The 24,058-nt window shown below is 37.2% G+C and overlaps 2 protein-coding genes across 5 annotated transcripts in view; one reads left to right on the plus strand and one right to left on the minus strand.

The window, feature by feature from the left end:
• Positions 1–1,833, plus strand: part of LOC127946324 (advillin-like) — a 12,380-nt gene extending 10,547 nt beyond the window's left edge. For 2 of the 3 annotated variants that reach the window (XM_052542819.1, XM_052542818.1), the window contains 3 exons: positions 657–716; positions 871–1,104; positions 1,467–1,833. In XM_052542819.1, the coding sequence (XP_052398779.1) occupies positions 657–716; positions 871–1,104; positions 1,467–1,580 (408 nt within the window). In that variant the 3' untranslated portion in view covers positions 1,581–1,833. The remainder of the gene's footprint in view (positions 1–656; positions 717–870; positions 1,105–1,466) is intronic. The other variant, XM_052542822.1, reaches the window with a different exon arrangement.
• Positions 1,834–23,748, minus strand: LOC127946325 (1-phosphatidylinositol 4,5-bisphosphate phosphodiesterase delta-1-like). Of its 2 annotated transcripts, none has more exons than XM_052542824.1 (15): positions 23,598–23,748; positions 17,562–17,720; positions 11,672–11,900; positions 11,190–11,319; positions 10,741–10,969; positions 9,682–9,883; positions 9,436–9,580; positions 7,387–7,539; positions 6,249–6,401; positions 5,509–5,668; positions 5,232–5,348; positions 4,937–5,115; positions 4,568–4,703; positions 4,326–4,475; positions 1,834–4,238 (listed from the first exon to the last, which is right to left on the minus strand). In XM_052542824.1, exons 1-15 carry the CDS (start codon positions 23,626–23,628, stop codon positions 4,147–4,149), a joined length of 2,265 nt encoding a protein of 754 aa, XP_052398784.1. In that variant the 5' UTR covers positions 23,629–23,748; the 3' UTR covers positions 1,834–4,146. The 2 variants fall into 2 exon arrangements, with proteins under 2 accessions (XP_052398784.1, XP_052398783.1); XM_052542823.1 differs by lacking the exon at positions 23,598–23,748 and adding an exon at positions 22,055–22,228.
• Between the last annotated feature and the right edge of the window lie 310 nt (positions 23,749–24,058).

Genomic DNA, 24,058 nt, shown 5'->3' on the forward strand with positions numbered 1-24,058 from the left:
AAAAATATTTGATGAAAATGTAATCTGCCTCTGAAACAACTTTTGGTCACATGTGGCTATTCATTCATATTATCCGAAGTTTAAATTAGCCAATTCCTTCTCAATAATATAATAATAATATAAATACTGTAAATATATATATATATATATATATATATATATATCATTGCAAGCTTTATCCTAGATTTCAGACCTTTTTTCTTAAATTCTGAATTTATATAGTTTTGATATGAAGATATGAAATCAGAATTCTGGAGTACCTCATAATTACGAGTTTATATCTTACAATCGTGAGTTTATCTCAGTTCTGGCTTTTTCCTTTGAATTCCGACTTTTCATCTTGCAATACCTTTATTTTTTGCCACACACACACACACACACACACACACACACACACACACACACACACACACACACACACACAAACTGAGGTTAAACAAATGTAAACTGATTTCACTTTCAACCTCTCATATTGAGACCAGTCATTTCTAACGAATTAGGTCCCTCCTACTTTTTTTGCATTTAATTTTCAAATATAAAGCTGGTTAGGAGTGTTGTTTCATGTTGACTTTTTCAATATTTTTTGTGCTCCATCACACTACATAATACTTAACGTTACACGAGAGACACTTTTTCAGTTTCACTCTATATTCTAGGGAGGCCTTTCATACGAGGAGATGAAAAGCAAGATGGGTGATATTTCGCAAATCACTGTGGTAAAAAAAGCTTTCACCATACTGATCAAATGCTTGTCCTGATGCACTTAAATTATTTGATCTTATTTGATTAAATTATCTAATTACTTTAAGATATCAATATGAATCACACACCTGTGTGCAGATCTAAACATGTCTACCTCATTTCCTGTAGAATCTCAACAACACAAACCTGAATAAGAAGACAGGAGGAAGTGGAGCGAGCTACAGCGCTCCTGGAGGCCCAGGAAATATAAAGTCCCATAGTCAGAGGATGTCCTCCTCCAACTCCAGTACATATGTAGATCAGTCTCTCAGCAGAGCAAAGCCTTCTGGGATGCTACATTCTGAGCAGCTGCTGAAATCACCTAATCAGCTGCCTCAAGGAGTGGACCCTGGAAAACGAGAGGTGGGTACTGAGACCTTTAGTGTGGAAGCCTCTTTCTGCAATGGGATAAAAAATTTAAAAGGTAATTGTGACTCACAGGTCTGATTTTATACTTACAAATCTGATTGTTCTCTCTGAAGTGAGAGATATAAACTTTTTTTTTTTTTTTTTTGATCTCATAAATCTTTAAAACTTTTTTTCTCCCAGTTTTGAGTTTATAGAAAAGTCAGAATTGTGAGATAAAAAGTTGCATTTACCTATGAAAATAAATAATGTTGAAAAAGTCTTCCATAGTTTTCAGTTGGTTTGACCAAATCAGAGCTCAATATATAATATATAATTTTAATCATTGTAATTTTTTTCCTACACTATCTTTATTTCAGGAATATCTGAGTGATGCAGAATTTGAGAATCTCTTCGGCTGCACCCGTGAAAACTTCCAGCGGCTGCCTAAATGGCGTCAGAACGACCTTAAGAAGAAAGCAGGACTGTTTTGAGTTGATTTTGTTATAATGAGATATAGTCTAATCTTCAGACCTGATTATTATGTGTCTTTTGGGTTAGAAGGTAGTCACCTATGCGATGTTATAGAGTTGTTTAATTATCAAAAAGCTAATATGACGTAATACAAATGCTTTGTAAATATCTTACATAGAACATCAAAATATACCATCAAAATGATTATATCAGTCACATAGAACATGTCTACATGCTTTTTAGTCCTAATAAAAGACAATGTAAGCCAAGAAATGTTTCTGAGATGTTTAATTCAGTTTTAATGCATGTACAGTAATCACTATAGCAGTTCTTTTCTGTCAGGAGGACGTCAGAAACAGATGTTGTTATGGCTTCATATTGCTGGAGTAGACAGTAACAGCCTGTGTAACAATGTTCCTTTAAGGCACATTAGATAAGTTAAGAACAACATAAAAATAGAAAAAATTCTAGAAAAAGAGCAGATAAAAGCAGCAATACCTTTACCCAAGAACAATGAATACAAAACAAGAACTTTAAATATATAGAGCACAGCTTCTGTTTGTAAATGTATCACTTTTTCCATTATTTTACGTTATACACATTTGTAGTGCAAGACTTCTGCTGCTCTGACAAGATAATTCAACACACGCCTAGAGTTCAGATACCTGAACATGTTTGTCAAAAAATATTGGTCATATGGGGTAAATTGTCCATCATTTGTATCCTGAGTTCATATAAAGAACAAGTCAACTTGAGTCATTGTAAAAATGGAGACTAACAAATATTGAACAATATTCCTACAGTTCAACACATCTCACGCAACACTGAACAAAGGAGATGGTATTGTTAAGATGAAATCTGTTTAACCAAGAAATAATTAAGACAACGATGAAGACTTAATGGGAATGTTTGGACAAAAACCACACCATTAGAGATTATATACAAACACTGTTTAAATACTCTACGTAAAAAGGGATCAGTGTAGTATATTTTTAAATATAAATTTTTGTAATATTAAAATAGAAAACAGTGTTTTGGACATCAATATGGTACAAACTGTTAAATGGATCTGAAAGAACTAGTGCTGTCAAATCAATTTATCGTGTAATCGTGTAAATACACACATATACATGTAAATGTTTCTTAAATATATAAATGTATGTGTGTGTATTTATGTAGAGCAGTGGTTTTCCACCTGTGGGCCGCCAATTACTATTAAAATAAATAATAATATTGTTCATATGGTATGTGAAAAATGTCTTGTATCTTGTAGAAGACTCTTCTATAAAAATGTCTAAGTCATAACATAATAACATCATTTCAAAAATATAATTAACAAAAAATAAATATTAAACTGTAACTATGCTTCCACTATTGAAGCTCACTGATTGGTTTAAGAATAAACTGCCAATTTATATTAGATATTTTTGCTGCATATGCTACAGAACAACAGCAGTTGTTTTTTTCTGTTCATTACCAGTTCATTCAATAAAGACAATTAACAATCTAGCTTCTTATTAACCCAACAATAGCGAGGTCAGTTAATTTTTTTGCAGTGGGCCGCGCAAACATATGTGTTTGGTTGTGTGGGCCGCGAGTTGAAAAAGGTTGGGAACCACTGGTGTAGACATATAAATATGCACAGTACACACACATAAACACCAGTGTTGGGCAAAGTTATTTTATAAAAGTAATGCATTACAATATTGAGTTCATTAAAAAATGACTAATTGCGTTACTTAATTACACTTTATGGCGTTATGTTACTTTTGCATTACTTTTTGTCACCTGGGCTAGGCTTGCTTATTTGTTTATTAATAACTGAAATCCCGAAAGTTATATTCTGACAACTGTAAAGCCCCTTTCACACCAAAAGTGAAATGAATAAGACTCAGGCTAAAGGAAGTGCCTCGGCATTTCACCCCTAATGTCTCTCGAAACGGGGACAGGTGAGCTGTCAATGAATAAATGGGAAAAGAAAGTAATCGGGGTTACTTATTTGAAAATTTCATTTAAAAAGTAAAAGTAATGCATTACTTTACCAGTTATTTTGATAACAGTAAAGTAATCTGATTATGTAACTCCTATTACTTGTAATGCATTACCCCCAACAATGATAAACACAAACTTTTATTTTCGATATGGTTAATCGCGATTAATCGATTTCACAGCACTAGGAAGTACTCCTCTTATTGGTAGCCAAAAGCCAAAAAAAAAATCTAATTTCAATTAACTTTGAATAAAATATATTTAAATAAATTTATGAATTTGATATTTTATTATTTAAACAATATAGATTTTTTTTTTCAGTTTGCATGCTATGAAAGGACTTTAATGTTGAATTCTGAACACTATTTGATTTGATATCATCTTTTTCTTATGTATTTATATTTCTTTCTTTTTTTACTAAACCACGCATACTAATTCCAAAAAGCATATTAAGGTATGCCTCTGTACCACCAGTAAATCAGAAGGCACATCGGAAAGGTCCAAATCTTATGTGTTTGCAGAGGACAGCTAAGTTGATGGTGCTGTTCAGTGATCTCCACGCTTTGACATTAAAGTGACTGAGGGGAATGTTGGAGTCTATTCACTATCAAGAATCATGATGTGTACAAACAGTCCCGCTGAAGCGATGAGGCTTCCTCTTTTTGTGAGCAGAGGCACATGGCGGTATCCTGAAGACAAAAGATAGACTTACATTGAGCGAATTCATAATAACTGCACACCAGGAATTAATTTCAGACTTCTTTTCACCAGCTCACCGTTCTGCATGCTGGTGAAGGGCAGGGTGTACAGGCCAACCAGGTCATTATGGGAAGCAGTATCATGGTCCTCTACCACAAACCGCACCAAAGCCAGTTCCGGCACATTAACAGTGAACTGGAAGTTTGTGTTCCACGTAGGATTGAAACCTGTAACCAAAAAACAACTAAGTAACCTACACTTAGGGAAAAAGCATTTGTTCAACCTGTAAGTGTACTGTAAATGCACCGTTGACACTTGCCATTGTTTTCAATGTAATGTGTCTGTTTAATGTCATTGTCGGCGGGCACACCGTAGATCTCCACCCTGACCAGAGGGTCCACGATGGACGTCTGCTTGTCCTTATTGATCTTAGGCAGCTGCTGGGCTGAGATGATCTGAACAGACATAAACAGGTATCGGTTGATTTGTTTCCATTGGTTTAGATAAGTCTGTGATATATCAGTGCCATAATAATTTAACTGTTAAAAGTCTTCATCGAACCTCAAAATTAATATTTATTTACCCTAATGAATATTACATTGTTGTGATGCCTAAATACACTTCTAGCACTATTGGATTTTAGCTTTTAGGGATAAATATAAATGATTATTTTTAATAAGAATCTCACCATGAGATGTAAGGTCTTTTTCTGAAGCGAGGGGCCTACACTGAGGTTTTTGGGGTTAAACTGTGAGGCTGGGTCCCTCTGAAACTCTGGTTTCAGTATGTAGCCAGACTTGCCATTAGGTAGAAAGCGAGCCTGATTCAGATCCATCTCCTTACAGGGAGTCTGGAAGTTTAGAGCCACTGTGGTAATTCGAGAGATAAAAACAGATTAAGTTGTGTTTGGAATCATGGGATTATAAACAGGCTTTCTGAACTGCATCAGACTCATAATATGTCATATCGTAGGGGCTTTGCACCTATTTGGCAGCCAGCGTTCCACAGTGGCACTGGATTGTAGTTGGATGAATCGGTTCTGGAGCCGGCTGGGTAGATTCTGCTCAGCTTATCCATGTTGTGATGAATAAATGCTGTAGCTTTAAGATATCAGCAGAGAGTTGATATTAGAGTATATCTGGCAACATCACATATTTTAAGCAAAGTGGAGTTAAATTTTCTTGTTAAGGCCCTATAGAGCACTGCAGTGATTAAGTATTTTTGTAGGCAAACCCAGAAGTTAGCGACACCCTAGTTTACCTGAGTTTTCTGCCAGGTTCATTGCTTTGCTCTCCTTGAAGGAGGCCATTTCATAGAAACTGTGGTTGTCTCTTGAATGCTCGAAGGTGCTGAAATGGACACTTTTACAGTAGATGACAAGGTCTGACAGCTCCTTAGCCAGCTTGATCTTTTTGGAACTCTACAGAATAATCAAAAATACATTTTGATTACAGTTGGGCAAAAACATAAATTGACTTCACACAAGCAGTGACAAAGGGATGCCAAATAAGCGGAAAACAAATCTCCAGTCCGTCTCATGATTTGAATCGGGTTTGTGTGGGAATATCTGTGACAGCTGAGTGTGCCGATTTGAACTTGACTTTATCTACCGCAGCTTTGTGTGTGCAAATATACTCCATGGAACCTAGTAAGTGTGCTTTGTGGAATATTTCTGAAAGTTATTCATGAGAAAATGCAGTGGTCTGAAAATAAACTTGCAGGATCGGAAAATTTACTGTTGATTAATTCAACTTGCAACATATTTTATGTTGAACAAATGAATAGTCTACTGATTTTCTTCTTTTTTTTTGGGGGGGGGGGGGGGGGGGTCGCCAGTTTTTACTGACATATGGAATGTAATGTTTGTTAAGTGTTAATTTTGAAGCACTTGACAGACATTACATTCATACAAAGTTTTCCACTGTACTGATCATTGGTAATACAAGGTAAAGCTGATGTTTGGTTGTTGGTCACTGAACAGTAATAGGGTTTTTACCCACCTTTGCTTTGGGTTTCTGTTCAGCCTCTTTGACCTCAGCAGCTTCATCTTCCTCTGACACACTGTCCACATCCTCGGTGGTGTTGTTGTTGTTGAATACAGCATCTAATTTGTTCAAACGCTTGCCCTTTATCAGGAAACGTCCCTTGAGCTCCTACAAACATAAACAGATGACACTGTTTCTACACTGCTAATAAGAAGAAATGTTTCCAAATCAGCATTTTGGAATGATTTCTGAAGAATCGTGTGACACTGAAGACCAGAAAAATGGCTGCTGGAAATTCATGCTTTGCCATCCCAGGAAACAATTAAATGTTAAAATAGATTTTATTCTAAAAAGTGAAGTGACGTGACATTCAGCCAAGTATGGTGACCCATACTCAGAATTTGTGCTCTGCATTTAACCCATCCGAAATGCACACACACAGAGCAGTGAACACACACAAACTGTGAGCACACACCCGGAGCAGTGGGCAGCCATTTATGTTGCGGCGCCCGGGGAGCAGTTGGGGGTTCGATGCCTTGCTCAAGGGCACCTAAGTCGTGGTATTGAAGGTGGAGAGAGAACTGTACATGCACTCCCACCACCCACAATTCCTGCCGGCCCGGGACTCACAACCAAAATAAGCACTTCAAATCCTGCCTGTCTGAACTTGTACTGTCTTGTCATTTGACTTTCAGACTGCAGCTCAAAAGCATGGTGTTTTGGTGAACCATCAGGAAATTGTAAATGGTTATGATAAAAGAAAACACAATCTGTCTCCATTTAATTGTAGCTCTACTGATAATCACTTCCTCAGTCTACAGCTTTGAATTCATTGATATAGAAGTAAACAGGAAAATTGCAGGGATTCCGAGGAAGTCATTGAGGAAAGTGGGTTGTGGTGAAAAAAGGTCATGTAGCTGGTTTAGCTTTAGAGACCTGTCTCTGTTATGTATGTAGAATCGGCTAATGAATGAAAAGTTGTACTGTACACTTAATTTCTTTACCATAATACAAGAAACCCACTGACTTGAATCTTGAAATCTTGAAACTAAAAATACATACTCTAATAAACTTAAATTTATAACTTTGAAAAATCATTTTTTACAGATCAGTAGTGCGGGAAACATGCATGTGTTATTTTAAGCAGTCTAACCTCAGGTGCTGGGAAAGTGTTGGGCATTTGATCCCCCAGGGGTTGAGTGAGCAGAGCGCTGCCCAGGATGGAGGTTAAGTGACGGGCCATGATCTTCTGCTGCTCTATGGAGCAATGGTTCTCCAAAGACAGGATCACTGGATACTGTGAGGTCTAGTGTAGCAAAAAAATAAAATAAAACACATAAGGTTTTCCTAATCCATTAAGCTGCTAATATCAGTGATCACAATATTAGTGGTCGACCTATACATCTTCAAGGCCGATATATAGGCTGCTATTTGGCATTTTTCAAATATCGGCATCTGCTAATACATTTTTCTGTTTGGAAGATGCATTCAAGGCATCTTGACCGTCTGTGGTCAAAAAGAGCAAAACTTGTTAATTCGACAGCGTTTTTATTATACTTAGCAGCCTGAAATGGGATTTATTTTAACCTTTTACTTCACCTATCCTGAACCTGAAGATATTTCAAATAGTTTTAGTTTTGAAGTAAACAAAACAAAGCAAATTAACATAAAAAAAAAAAATATATATATATTTTTGGCTTTGCAGTTGGCAGTTGATGGCTGTCGGTTGGTACCTGTAGATCGCCATCTCCCACGGCCCTCTCTTTTGGAAAAAATTCAGTAAGTATTTGAAACTATAATTAAGATATACCTTTGTAATCATAACTTAAAGTGATTTTTCAACCGTTATTACTATAATTACAGGCTTTCAGAAATCGAATCTGTATTCTTGACTAGCAGTGTTGGTAGCTTAGTTGGTAGCTACTTGCTAAAGTTTTTTTTTTTCATGCTCAATACTTCATATATACTTACCAAGGGGAAAATTAAACATTGTAACACAGCTGAAGTGCCTTTGTGGAAAAAAAAAAATCACCCTATGCGCTTGAGAAAACTAAAAAACAGTTGATCCTCTACACATCTTTGGCCATTTTTTGCAATTTTTGTCCAGAAATAAGGTCAATATGTTGCCAAATGTCAAAAATAACCATTCCATTAAATTCCTGGTGTCAGAATTGTATGGAAAATGTGTTAATTTGTCTCTTTATGTTGTTTACTTCTAATGTTATGCCACTTTCTCTATAATTTTTTTTATTTTTTTGGGTTCCGGTCGGGTGCAGCAAAGGGTTAAAAAAATAACCCTTTGGGACATTATTTAAGCTTGGCACCTGGCAGATTATGAAAATAGACACTTTAAGGATTTTAAAAAATCAGGTGGCATAAAAAAAAGCCGGGGGCTGCGCCTGGACCCCTATTTCCATCTAGACTACTATGGCTTGTTCTTGTGGTTAACGTCATGCTGAGAAGACGCTGTGTCCTACACTGTGAAAGTACATTTGTTTTATTTTCACTTCTGGAAAAAGAGGCTACAAAGAATGTGGTTAAAATTCACAGCAGTACTACCACAATCTTTTTTCTATCGAACTATGGCAATGAGCGTATCGTTTCCCACACGTGCTGTACGCTGTAGACCAATCATAACAGACTGGGCCATCTGACCAATCAGAGCTGAGTAGGCTCACTAAAAAAGAGGGGTATAGAGATTTTTGCTTTGAAAATTGCTTTGAATGAATCGTTCAAAAAATGATGTGATATTAAATGCATATTTTCAGAAAACGAGCATTTTTTTTAACAGTAAAAAGCTATAGTTAAATATAGGTAAATACCAAAGCTAAAGTTGCCTTTATTTCATGAAACAACACACATAAACACATTATTTACTCCTTTTTGCATCTGCATAGTATCCGTTATTAATCTTTCTTGTTAATGTTAATTTTATGATATCCTTTGACTTCTTGACACTTGAGTAGATTTCCCACTGTCTGCTCCTATTTTCTACATAAAAACCTGATACAGAAGCTTGTACTTGTACTACGCTTGTAAGTAATTTGTTCCAAAACTTTGGGTACCATCGTCATCAACTGAGCTGATTCGCAACATCCATTTGTTTGATGGACATAGACAGAAAACTCACACTTTGAAATGCAGTGTGCATTATTAGTTAACTGTAAGGATTTGTAAGGTCAACTGGTGTCCCTTCACTCACTTTGAAAGCATATTCTTTGATGGCCTTGATGACATCTTTGAAGAGCACTTTGGATGTGAGCGTATGGCCGTGGTAAATGACCGGCTCTCCGTTTGCACCATCCCAGCAATCCAGCTCCACACAGCGGCAGCCCTTCGTCAGAGCTCTAAAAGACAACAACCACTCTCTCATATTTCTCATGGATGAATGCTTAACGTGCTAATGCATTGCTGCTGAGACTTCCAGTGTAAGCAGACATGTTCGTACTTGATATAGGCTTCTGTGCTGCTAGGCCCCTTCAGCTGGTCCTCCATCAGATAGGTGTTGTGGGAAGAGGAAATGAAGTAATGATTGAGTGGTTGGTGCATGTCTTGGTATATGCCTTTGTGGGCGGGGTTAAAGATAAAGCATTCCTCATTGTTCAGGTACATCTGGAAACCATCTTTGCTCATGCACTTGTTCTGTTTGGCTGGGTAAATGTGAAAACACTGTATTATATTAAAATGTATTGTAAAAATGCATATTACTAATATTTTGTTACATGATACATCTGCTATTTTGACTGGGTACTTTGTTTGATGATTGTGTATTAATAGTTTGTTATTTAAATATTAGTGCTGTCAAATGATTAATCGTGATCCAAAATAAAATATTTGTTTACATAATATATGAGTGTCTACTGTGTATATTCATTATGTAGCTATAAATACAAACACACGCATGTATGTATTTAAGAAAAAATATGCTATGTTTATATATCAAATAAATGTATCTATAATATAAAATATAATATTATAAATATATAAATGCATATAAATGTAAATATTTTCTAAATATATACTGTATGTGTGCGTATTTATATATACCGTAAATAATAAATAAACACAGTACACACTCATATATTATGTAAACAAAAACGTTTATGTTGGATGTGATTGATTGCAATTAATCGTTTGACAGCACTAATAAATATATGTAAAATATTCTAGCAATTTTTTATTTGACTACATTTTAAAATGTACATTCATTCCTGTGAAGACAAAGCAGAATTTCCAGCATCTTTACTCAAGTGTCACATGACCCTTCAGAAATCATTCTGATATATGCCAATTTGCTGCTCAATAACTATTTCTTATCAATGTTTAAAATGGTCATTCTGCTCAATATTTTTGTGGAAAACGTGATACTTTGATAAAGCGAAAGTTGAAAAAAAATAAAATAAATGTCTTTACTATCAATTTAATGTATCCTTTCAATGCAGCTATTAATATCTATAAAATGTAACAGTTATCTGATGTGTTCTTCTTGTAATTTAAGTGTGCTTACCTGTTTCATCCACCTCATATTTCTCAATAAGCTTCTGCACATACTCCAAAGACACTGGCTCCCTCTGCTCATATTGGAGGAAGTTCAACAGGTCGCTGGAGCTGATCTGTCCATTAGTATGAGCATACTTGGCATAGATCACATCAATTTCCTCACGGTAAGTCAGTAAATCATAGAAGAGTTTGATCTCAGATCCCTCTAGAGTGTTTGACATTGATGTGTCACATTTCTGCAAAATTAAATGGCAAAAAAACAGGACCATCAGCAAGAGACTCTATACTCATATGAATAGCTGCCAGTGCGCTCAAAAGCAATTTAAACATGTTTTTTTACTTGGTTTTGTGTAGATAACTTGTTGACTCAAACATAATCCTGAACAGCAGTGATTTAAAAACAAAAAACAAAAAATTGAGTAAGCTACTCATAAAAGTAAAAGATTTGCAGCTCACCTTGAAGAGCATCTCAGCGTATCTGTCGTCCACCTGAATATTGATCTGACGTAGGAAATGCTTCAGCTCCTTCAAGGTCATTTTGTTGTCTGCGTTCTTGTCTGCCTTGCGCATGCAACTATAGATCCAGCTTTTTATCTGATGTAAGGACGGAATATTATATATTTCATATTTTAAGCAAGAACTTATAACTCATATTTCATATAAATACTTATTAGACTTTTTACACACAGAACTTTAAGTGCAATTTTTTTAATAAATACAAGTAACACTTTATTTTACATGTACTTACTATAAGAACAACAGTAAATTATGCATAACTATAGACAACCAAGTTTAAACCAAAGCCTATTCTTAAACTTAACCCTATATTAAGCACAGGTATTAAGTGTAATAACCTAAATATGTTTAAATCAGTGTTCCCCAGTGCTGAGAAATGTTTTCAGAGAGCAGGCATTGGGGAATGGACTTCAGAAGGATACTGTTCAGAGTTCTGCTGTCGGTTGAGGTTGTCCATGACAGCTATGACCTTCTCCAGACTACTGACCCACCGCATGGCCTCCTCTTTGGATGAGGCGATCAAATCCACGTTCTTCCGTCGGCCTCTGAAGATGATGGAGAAGCAGCGGTCCTCCATTGAGAGGTCAGCGTACTTCTGCAGCCCTTCAGTCAGACGGCCATACCGCACAAATTCCACGTCCTCAAGACTGACTGTGAAAAGAAGGTAAAAGATTTTTTAATTATTACTCATTTTAGAGTTTTAACTGACTGCACAAATAACATTTTGAACCTTTTGTGAGTAAAACTGCCTTTCCCAAGAAATCTGTTGGCAGATTGATGAGAGAAACATCTGGACTCAAAACAGTGATTTACAGTGAAACAACAGCCTGAAGTCAAAGAGACACATTTTTTTCTATTGGCTTAGAAAAATCATTTGATATGCAGGTCTGTACATGAAGTATATTTTGACATCGAAAAACCTGCCAAACCAGAAAAGGACACAGCAAAGTGCAATTTAAGTTGAACAAACAGAACTGTCATTTTAAATTTAATTTTAATGAAATAGAATGGAATGAAACTATGTATAACTGCTGTACAATTTGTAATCATTTCAGTTGAATTACCCATACAGACAACATATTTTCAGAGTATATTAAATAATAAATTTTTGAAATACCTCTTTTAAAAAAATATGTATTTAATTTATAGAATTTTCATTATGTTTTATTGATGTAATTAATTTTATGGCTTTGTAATGGAAGAACCATGAAATTTATTCATGTAAAGCTTTAACCCCAATATTTCACGGTACAGTTTTGCAGCTGTGTTAAATTAATTTTAATTCGGTAAAATCCTGTCACGCCTAATCCAATTTCAAATCAACATCCTTGAACGATTCAACTTCAACATTAACATGAGAGCCACTTGAATAATCTTGATTTCTCAATCACAGAATCTTGGCAAAACACTGCTGTGTGAAATCCAGCTCAACGCAAGCATCACGCCAGACAGTGATAACCTCAGTGATGTCACCTTACTTGAGGATTACTGAATGTGCTTGGCAAACACAGCTGTGCATTACAATCAGTCTCCTCCTGTGCCCTGTGCCCTCTGCCCTTTAATCACAGTGTTAAATAAATACAACTCTAAACAGGACAAACTGAGCTCTATTCTCTGTTCTGGACTGTATTGTTCAAATCATACTTTTGATGTTAAATTGTATTCAGTTCATTGTAGTAAAACCTATTTTTAATTCTTAGTGTTATTAATACAAGTTGTGAATGTAATTAAAATATTTATTGAAAAAAAAAAACATTATAGAAAATGAGAAAAATCACACAAGCAAAGCTCATATATATAACAGTGGACCCCAAAACCAGTCTGAGATTTATACATCAACTGATGTAAGGTTTATTAGGATCGGACAATATTTGGCCGAGATACAACTATTTGAAAAACTTGAATCTGAGGGTGTAGAAAATCTAAATATTGAGAAAATCGCCTTTAAATTTGTCCAAATGAATTCTTAGCAATGCATATTACTAATCAAACATTACGTTTTGATGTATTTACAGTAGGAAATTCACAAAATGTAATTGTAACAAACAAATCTCCATATTCATCGGGAAGAAGGAGGCGGGAACCGGCGCACAATCAAAACTCATTTTAATATCCAAAATAAATACAAAACGGCGCACCAGCCCCTCACGGACGACTGGTGCGCATAAATAAAAAGCACACACATTAAAATAATGTCCCAGGCCTGGTCCTCTCTCGTCCTTCACGGTCGTCGCTCCAGTTTTATATCCTTCCATCTCCTACGTGGGACTCGATACTAGCGGTGGGGCTCAGGTGTAGCTCATCTCCAATCACTACACCTGGCCTCACTCCTCGTTCCCACGCCTCTCGGCCCCGCCCCACTCGCCACATACCCCCATCGCCCCTCGCAGGCCGGGGGGTACTCCCGAGACTGCGCTCTACTCCCCCCCCCCCCTTCCCTCCGGGGGAGACCGCTCACGGGGACCTGCGGGAACCTGGAGGTAGGACAGACGAGGCGAGAGAAAAGGAGATGGAAGGAGGAGCGACAGGGACGAGAGAGGGGAGAGAGGAAAAAAAAAAAAAAATCCGGTTCCCAGACGCACTGCTGCTCGGCCCTCCACCGGCTGGGTGATCTCCTCCGCGGTGCCCGGCGGTGGCACTGGACGGCCCTCGGCGGACGGCACGACACTCCTCCGCCGCCCGGTGGACGGCGACGGCTCCTCCGATTTTGGGCAGCGGCAGGAGTCCCCCGTTCCCTGCCCCTCCGGATTCCGTCACGGAGGCGGCAGGCTCCGGCCCCCTGGCGAACGGCGCAGACTCCTCCGCTCCCTCACGGACGGCAGCCGCCCCTCCTTGTCGTGGGCGGTCGGCAGCGAGCTCGCCCGTCCCCGGCAACTCGCTCCAGCCCACCGCCTCGAGCGTCCATGGCGGCACACACCTCGCCAGCTCGAGGGCACCGCGGATTCACCACAGCGGCGAGGGATCTTCAGCAGCGCGTCCCTCCTTCTCCCGGGTTTCGGCACCACTGTAACAAACAAATCTCCATATTCATCGGGAAGAAGGAGGCGGGAACCGGCGCACAATCAAAACTCATTTTAATATCCAAAATAAATACAAAACAGCGCGTCAGCCCCTCACGGCGACTGACGCGCACAAATAAAAAGCAAACACATAAAATAATATCCCAGGCCTGGTCCTCTCTCGTCCTTCACGGTCGTCACTCCAGTTTTATATCCTTCCATCTCCTACGTGGGACTCGATACTAGCGGTGGGGCTCAGGTGTAGCTCATCTCCAATCACTACACCTGGCCTCACTCCTCGTTCCCACGCCTCTCGGCCCCGCCCCACTCGCCACAGTAATTTATTAATAAGATTCGGGAGGAGCGCGTCAGATACTTAGCCTAATCAACACAGGTGGACCATAATCAAGTAATCAATCCCATAGTATAAATATCGCTGACTAACCTCTATACATTGATGGTGTATCAGCATCCCTCCTCCACCCCATCTCCTCACTTCAAGTTCACTTTATAATAGACGGGGAAGGGGGGTACTCTAGGTTCGGGCCATTCCCGAGCTCGGAGCCCTTCCCCAGACAGCACGCCAAATACACATACCATACCTCAGCTAATTATATGTAAGCGTGAACAAAAGAAATATGTTTATGGAACATGATCTTTACTTGATATCCTAAGGATTTTCGGCATTAAAGGAAAATGTATCATTTTGACCCAAAAAAAGGTTTTTTTTGGCTATTGCTAAAAATATACCTCAGCGACTTAAGACTGGTTTTGTGATGCAGAGTCACATATTACATCACTGAACTTCCTAAGATTCATGAGGTTAAGGACTTTCAATGACCATTTGATGAAAAGGAAGAGCTTCACACCCTTAATTTGTACAGTATGTGTGGAAAGTGCCAAAAAAAGGAAAGCTGGAGATCATTTGTGGCACATGCTTATAGGAGAACTATATGGATAACACCCAATTTCAAGTGAACTGGTGAAAGAAAACAGTGTCAAAGGCAAATCTAGCATCCTTCAGATTCCCCTCAAACAAGCTGGCAGAACGGAAACATTGCGCTTTGCCAAATTCTGACCTCTGTTTTCTGAATTTCTCAGATTGTTATTGTTCCATTTAATGTATTGTATAAAATACTGTAACTGAAATACTATTTACAGATGAAAACAGTGACATTTTGGTTAATGATTGCACCAACACTTTTTTTTTCTTTTGATTTAATGAACTGATGTTCACCTTTAAAATGTAAAAATAGGTCTGGTTTTTAAACCACTTCCTATGAGGTGCTCTTTCTCGGTTCTTGCACACAGAGAGGAAAAGAACAATCCTCCAAGCCGCATAATTTGACGTATAATTCATGTCATGGAAGAACTCTTGTAAGCAGTAAAGTTGAATACTTGGTGTTAAATAATAATAGCAACTGTGATGTGCTAGTGAACCCCAGTAACACATATCTGGGCTCTTTCTAGTCTGACACAGTGTGAAGTGTTGATCATGTGACCTTTCATAGAGTTTTGTTGGAGGCGGGAATAATAAACTCATGACAAACACCCTAAATGGGCAAAATCTGTTCATTGTTGAATAGATAATAGCGGTTGATGTTTGTGTTTTAAACACGGCCATTGTCCCATTTCTGTTCATAATATACATATAACCCTACAATGCACTCCTATTATATTCTATTCATGCTCTGTTTAATATTGTACTCCACTGTACATACTGTATATCATAGCTTCACTTACTCTGCACTTATCTTGATATAAAACACTATTCTTGCACTTCTGCTTAGATGCTAACTGCATTACATTAGCACTGTACTTGTACTCCGCATAATGACATAATGAAAGTTGAATCTAATCTAATCTAATTAATGTATAGTTTTACTGCCTTAGCACTTAGTGTTTGATAAAAAACAATCTGTCACATTTCCTCAGTTTGTTTCCCACCCCTCCAAGTGGATTCAACTTTAGATAAACTTGGCACCATCACTATAAGATTATAAAAGACTCACTTCCTGTGTGTAAAAACATGATCCCCTTGTCTTCTCGCTTTAAAACCATTAACTATACAACATTTTATAGATATATAAAGTCTCTGAATCATCCTTTAACATTTCAATACTTACATTAAGTCAATTAGGATTTTTACATGGTTTGAGATGTTTAAAACATTTTCCATCATTTATGAGGTTGTTTTGAGAATGTGAAAAGAGGCCGAAAGGGCTACGTATGAAATCCATCTAATCATCATCCCTGGCCAATGAGAGTAAAAACACTTGACAAAAACAGCCAACCAATAGGTGAGAATATCATGCGAACAGGACCAAGGGGTTTCCCTGCTGATATCGGGTGTTTTCACTAGAATCCTTTTATTTTGTTTGCTCCCGGTTTCCTTAATCACACATATGCAGGACAAAGAGGAGGCAGCCAGGGTCTGGCAGACAGGTGATAAGAGGCCTGATCTGAGGCCTTTGGCCAGGAGGAACAGGTCAGAAGCTAAAGCCCCTTACACACTGCGATTCCGGCAAATACACAGGTAAGGTGTTCCGGCAATTGTTCCCGGGTCACTAGATTTTGCACTTTCACACTGCCAGTGATTACCCGGGATATGTGCATGCTTTCACACACAACCCTTAAAGATCCCGTACCGACACGTGACATCAGGGCGTGACGTTTAATGTACGAGTCGAAAGCGTTAGGCACGTTATACTTTCACTGAAGCTGGCGAACGATCTCGGCGTGGGGAAGTGAGGAAGTAACTGATCTCTGCTTCATTACAGTTACACATGTGTTTTCGACGCCAACATTGATCTTTCTGGCGCGATAACATGCATCCTCACTACGACACGGCATTAGATCTGGCTTTTGTTCACACAGCGCTCATCCCGGGATTGAACCCTGCAATGTTACTAGGTCCCAATGCCAATGCCAGAATCAATCCTTGGACGTGTTTGCTTTCACACAGAAGGCGATTAAATTAAATTAAATTAAATCTTACAGATACCAAACTTTTGAATGGTAGTGTTTTATATATTTTTTATATAGGCACAAAAAAGTTGCTGGGTTCTTCATGACAAATTTTACTTAAGTTGTATGTGTGTTTAGGAATAAAAGTATCTTTAGTATATTTATGGCTGATATATCGTTTTGGAAACCTGGACATTCATGTGTTTTATTGATCAAAATTGCATTGGCAGCTTAGTTGTATTTACAGTGTTTTACTAAGAATACTGAGATCTATTATCTCAAGTAAACTCTTGATTCTTTATGAAATGAGTGTTGAAATGAAGAAAGGGACAGCAGAGACACTTACAGCCGGAGTCACTCTTAAAAGCCTTGCTGGTCTGTTGCCACATGGTCTTGCAGTCATCGTTCAGGCGAAAGAAGCGGGTTTTCCTCCATGACCTGGACTTCACCTTTAGTAGGTCTCCACCTTTCAGCAAAAACTGCAGGTCCGGGTCTCCCCCCAGACCTAAAGGTCAAGAAAATGACAAGTTCATTCATCAGTGTGAATGGATTTCACAAAGGTCAACTGTCAAAGCATCATAGTTTATAAGAACGTATGTCTTCGAAGGTCCAAATATAGAGACAAAGTCAAACATTTCTGGGGTCAGCGCTGAGTCACGTATAGTTCAAAGATTATATCCATGGTTTTAGTAATGCTAATCCCCTGACACACCCCTCTCCAGACAAAAGCAGAAATGATCTTACATATTTTGACTTTTGTTCTAAGTCAAAACCCGCCGGGTGAGCTATAAGTATGATAAAGGTTGCCTTTTGCTTAGTTTTGTTGGTAAATTCTTAGAATTTTGCCCTTTCATTAACTAGTATCAATCTTTAACATTTTCAGCATAAAGTATATCAATATGCCTTGTTATATTCAGTTTTACAGTATTGCACTTGATTTTTTACTCTTTTTATTAAAGTATCATAAAATGTACTCATTGTCTTAAATATAACACTATTGACTACACAAATCCACCCACACAGCATATTTTCCATATTGCATATTGTGGTTATTTTTTCTTGCTAAAACCACAAAACCACAATGCTGATAGAGTAAAGATAAGCAATAACGTCCTTTGCATTGCTCACAGAGATTCTTGTGTGAATATATAAAGATATGCAGTTTGTGTGCTTCACGTGTTGGGAACATAGTAAAAAAAAAAAAAAATGTAATACAATATATTCTTGTGTTATGAGTTATGGCTTTAAAATCGTTTGTACTGATTTTGCATTTTTCTGCTACTTTTTAATAATAAAAAAAATAATATGTGTACAAATATCCAAAGAAGATATACAAAGAATCCTAAAAAAAGAAGAAGAAAAAAAAAAAAAATATATATATATATATACACACACACATATACACATACTGTATGATAATATATTGAAAATACTGAGATCACTTTCCAAACAGCCTTATGATCCAAGTTACATTTTTCAGGATTGGACTTCAAACAATCATGCAAGGACTATTGCATCTATAAAGCAAGACAAAGATAACCACAATTTTACTGCAATATGGAAAAATGTGTTTGTGTATGGGTGGTGCTTGTACTCATTTCATGACAATGTTGCAATAAAAGATCAGTCTTTCCATAGAATTCTTTCACTTTCTTTTCAGGAGTGGCTGAATTTGGAACGATAATGATAACGGTTAATGCCTTCAGCATGAGACGCAAACCTGTTGTCCTCCAGCTACCATAGTGGTGATAATGATAAATGTGCAACCCGCTTGAACTCTGTCATGGTGGGCTTTATTTGCCCAGCAACTGAATTATGAATATCTCTGACCCAAGGGTGTGGGCACAACCATAAAATTGCAGACATTTTTTTCACGAGCTTTTGCCACAGAGGGTGTTTATGAGGCTCTGGTTGCTCTCAAGCAGAAGACGGAGAAATGATGAAAAGGTTGAGATGTTTCAGAAAGGCCTTTGAAATGAGCCTAAACACATTTACTGTGCTGAGATGGTTGCCTGTGTTTACTTTATTTGGATAACTGTTACTAGATGTTCTAGCATTTTTGAAAAGGGTGAGGTATTTAACTTTTAGGAAAATGTGAGCATTAGGCTTTTTATCTCATTCAAATCATACTCCAGGTATTCAGAATGCAAATGTCAAAGATCAAATACTCTCCTGACTTATCATTTCTGTGAGCTTAAAAGAAATTATAGAAACAGGGCCAAGTATAATTTGCAAAGTGGATTTAAATTGTGCAATTGCTGGACTAAAAGCCAAAGACAGATATATAAAATGGAGAAAGCTATTCACAAGCATTCACATCAATAGCAGTTTAAAGGCAGAAAACGGGGAAAAAGTTATACAAACATTTAAAGGCTCTCCAAAAACAAACTGGGCATTAGTAAAATAGTGAGTATACTATAGTGAAATATCCATTGTCATGTTATAAGGTAAACCTTTTGAGATTTTTCTCAAGAATTTGATGGGATTTTGTCCCATCCATTTTTCCTTCTATCCTGACAAGTGCTCCAGTTCCTGCTGCAGAGAAACACTCCATAACAGGATCTGAGCACATCCATGCTTTACTGGAGGAAGGATGATATTTGGATGATGAGCTGTATTTGATTTCGGTCAGACATATCATTTGGTGTTGCGGCCAAATAATTCCATTTTAGTCTCATCTGCCTCAGAATCTTCAAAGTGTACTTTGGCAAAGCTCAGTTGTCATTGTTTGCTTCGGTTGCACTACCAAGGACCGAGATGCTCCAGGAAAGCTCTTTTCATGCTGAGCTGATCAAAAAGACCACAACTGAACACAATTGAGAGTCAAATGGTTTGTGTGCCACTGAGAGGGTGATTAGCTACACCTGATTGAGTTTACAAGTCATTTTTTGGAGGGGGTGATCCTTTTTCCAACTCAGTCTCATTCTGTATTTTTGTTTTTATTATTGTTTTTTTTCCTGATATGTTGGTGTTATATCTTTCACTTGGATGTTATAAGTTGCACTGAAACTGTATCCATCTTAATTTCAGACTGCAAAGCAAAAAAATGTGATTATTTTAAAAGGGGTGATTATTTTCTATACTGTATCTACATTTCTTCACAAGTGCAGTATTTTGCTTCAAAATCAGCACATTTAGAAGTTTGTGAGTCATGTCAAACACAGCTGACTACAGATGTTATGCAACTCAGCATATGTGTAACTAAAAAAAAGGCTAAAAGAGTCTTTTTCTATCTTGCTAACTTTCATTGAAACCTAAATAAAAGTCAATTGAACACAAAAAGCATTTGAATGCTGCTCTTTCCTGTATAATAAAGGTGAATGGTGACCACAGCTGATTCAAAGCAAGCAAATACAAACGTCTCTATGTCTGATACTTAGACAAAGCTATCGTGACTTCAAAAGACTTGTAATATAGCACACAAGTTGAATGAACCTTTTTTTTTTTTTACCTTACATCTATCATGCTTTTTTTCATTTTGAAGCCCCCTCCACTTTGCTGGTCCATAATAATCTTATGTAAACATGTTAGCCATCATCATTTAGCCATTTTAAGACCATTTGTCTTTCAGTAACTACACATCTCTACACAACTTTATTACACGTGTGTTCTGTATTTTTTGAACCTTACAGTGAAGTGAGGTTCAACTGTTTATATTTGGTATTATCAACAGACTGCTTAAGATCACGTTTCAATTTTCCTTTGGATCAACCTCAATTTAATTAACATTTGCATAAAAGCTCTTCAGTTTAATTGCTAACATGTATGTAAACATAGCAGCTGAAGCATTAAAATCCATTCAGTTTCAGGATGCTGCAACAAAGTGGGAAAACAAGTAATGCTTCTTGTGCTTTGATGCTATATTCCTCGAGAGTTTTTCCATTTAACAGGAATTTCCATCTATGAAGCACTGGGTGCCAATATTTTCTTCAGGACATTTCTTCAGAAATGTGAATAAAAAGTATTTCTTTATAACCGGCTAACCTTGATTCTTCATCACTGGAAGGTAGCCAGCGATTAAAATATGATAAGTCAACAGATTAAACCATTCATTCTTTCTTTGGAAAACTTCTGTACTCTACTTTTTTTTCAGTAAAACAACAACAAAAAAACATTAACAAAACAAATATTCTCTGCTGTATTTGGCTTGAACGCCATTTAATGCCTTACAGCAAAACAACAAAAATCTGAACAGGGAAATCACAAACATTAAAAAAGTTATGAAAAACTATTATGAAATTGTACATGATGCTTGTAAAAGCTTTCGAACCCCAGCCTTACTGAATCCTGTGCATTTTAACATACATTGCATTTCATGATGGTATTTTGTAAATGTTCTTAATATTTTGAATCCTTTATACAGTATGTAGAGTGCAGATTCTTACTGCAAACAAAAAGCCTGATTGGCCACTGAACTACGCACTGACTTGATGTAGCAAGATGTAGCAGAGATTGGTTGACAAATTTACAGTATTTAATCACTCCATAAAAGAAACTTAATGTTATTTCAAAGTCTGTATGAACGGTTAATGTTGTTTTATTTACCTTGCAAAGTCACTTAAATGTTTACAGTTTACAACATTTACAGTGCGAGCGAGCTCTTCTTTCACTTTTACAGTTTATAAGTTACATAAGTTACAGTTTAGATGAGATGGTTTTGCAATAGCCAAATTAGTAAAAATAAATAAATGATAAAAAAGTATAACTGCAATTTGTTGGAAGCTTTCTGGAACTACAGCCATAGAAAGATAAACAAATCGAGGGCAGTTAAGTCCACGGAGGGGGTAGGCTATTTAATGCACGATCGCCCGAAAAAAAAAAAAAAAAAGTAAGACCCACCTATGCGTTTGGCATTCTCTTGTGCCACGATCTTGCACTGCTCTTGGTAAACTAACTCCTGGGATTTCGTCCTTTTGCGAAGCTTACGCACACAAGACATTCCTCAAAGGGATCGACTGTAATCGACTGTTTGTCTAGAAAAATGACATGAGGCGAGAAAAACCATGACGTTTGCAAATCTGTGGGCGGGTTCGAAACCAGCAACAAAAAAAAATCACTCTATTGTGTTTTTACGATTCACTTTGTCTATATCTCAGGTTTGCGCATCTATAAGTCTGGCGTGTTATGAATTGCACTGTGGTATTTACATATATTGTGCCATAATAACTATAGCCTGTAATATTTTTGCCGGTTGGTACCGTTTTCTCAGCCTACTTAGATATAAAACCATTTACGTCCTCCTGACAGAAGTTTCCGTGTAAAATAGATTTTGTCATCTCGCTTATAGAAGAATCTTTACTTAAACGAATCTTTTAAACGGAGGAATCGGTCTGATTTGACTCCTGAGTTCGATGAAGTTTCTCCCCTTTAAAGCTCAGGACTGTTGACCAAAACGCAAACCAATAGCAATCCTGTGCGGGTTGTGATGGGTCAGTTCATTGGCTGGACCTCCTGAACGAACCGCCCCCTTTACTGAACAAGTCGAGACCATAGAATTTATAAAAACACATAGAATTTATAAAAACAGATCAAGACTCATAGCGGTAGCCTACTTATTGAGACAAACTGAATGAACTGGAGATCTGCTGACCAACTAAACTAATATTCTTTAACAAAGAGAAAACGGTGGTGAATTATCCATTTTAATTATTTCTGTATTCTTATAGCTTTATTAACGTCACATCAAACATAAATCTCTATCAAATCTAAGGAGATGTAATCTGAACAAATCAGTGAGCGAATCTAAATGAATCTTTTAGGGAACCGAATCGAAGATACGAGTCACTGATGAATTAACTCGTTACGTTATTTGGCATAGGGCGCCTTCTTCTGGTTGAATCGCATTCGTCATGCTGAACGTGGGTTGGTGCAGAAATAAAGATCCACGAAAAGAATAAGTTATATATAATAATACAATACAATATATAAACTACGTTAACTCAGATAGTGTGTATTTGTTTGTAGAAAGCAATGCTCACAAATGACATGGTTTTATTGTTTTATTTATGGTATTACCATGCATCTGTTTTACTCTCTATATTAAAGTTCTCGCATGTAAGACAAGCAAACTCCTGTCCTGAAGTGATGGAAAATGTTCTGTGATGACACTAAATATGGCACCTCGGCATTTAATAGCAGTTCTGGGTTTGCAACCAGCAAGATGGTCTTTACACGTCGCGTGACTAAAAAAAAAACAACAACAACAAGGTAAAATAGGTAAAATATTTTACCATCTGTTTCAAGAATATCGCTTTAAAGTCTATTGTAGCATTCAAATATTCACATTATGGGGTTCATGTATAGACATTATGAATAACCCGTTGACACTTCAAATCAAAATGTTTCACTTCACGCACGGAATAACTATCAATGCAAAATTTACCTAGTCTGCTGACATTTCCATCCGGTTCCATGATTCTTTCTGTTGTTATATTTAGTGTCTGTTTTCAGTTGTAGTATATTCCAGTTGGAAAAAGACTGGAATGAGTGAAGAAGCCGTGTCCTAAACCATCCACTGACAGCAGAGTTAAGTGCGCTGTCACCGCTGTGTGTGTGTGTGTGTGTGTGTGTGTTGAAGCCGCCTGTACACTAGAACAGTATCGATTCGCCAACACCCACAACAACACCGGTCTGTCAAGTGTCTGCTGAAAAAAAAAAAATTTTTTTTCCAACCATTATGGGCAATTTAAGTTTAATTCAAATATGCGGCTGCTTTCTGAAGGAGCTCTTGGTTCATTGCTTCAGAAATCCACTCTTGTCCTGTAACTCCACTCTTGAGAGAGCTATAGCCTACAAAGACTAAAAATGAATAAAACCTCAAATGCTCATCCTTAATCTGATCCC

This window comes from Carassius gibelio, chromosome A24, assembly GCF_023724105.1.
Source record: "Carassius gibelio isolate Cgi1373 ecotype wild population from Czech Republic chromosome A24, carGib1.2-hapl.c, whole genome shotgun sequence".
NCBI classification, from domain to species: Eukaryota; Metazoa; Chordata; class Actinopteri; order Cypriniformes; family Cyprinidae; genus Carassius; species Carassius gibelio.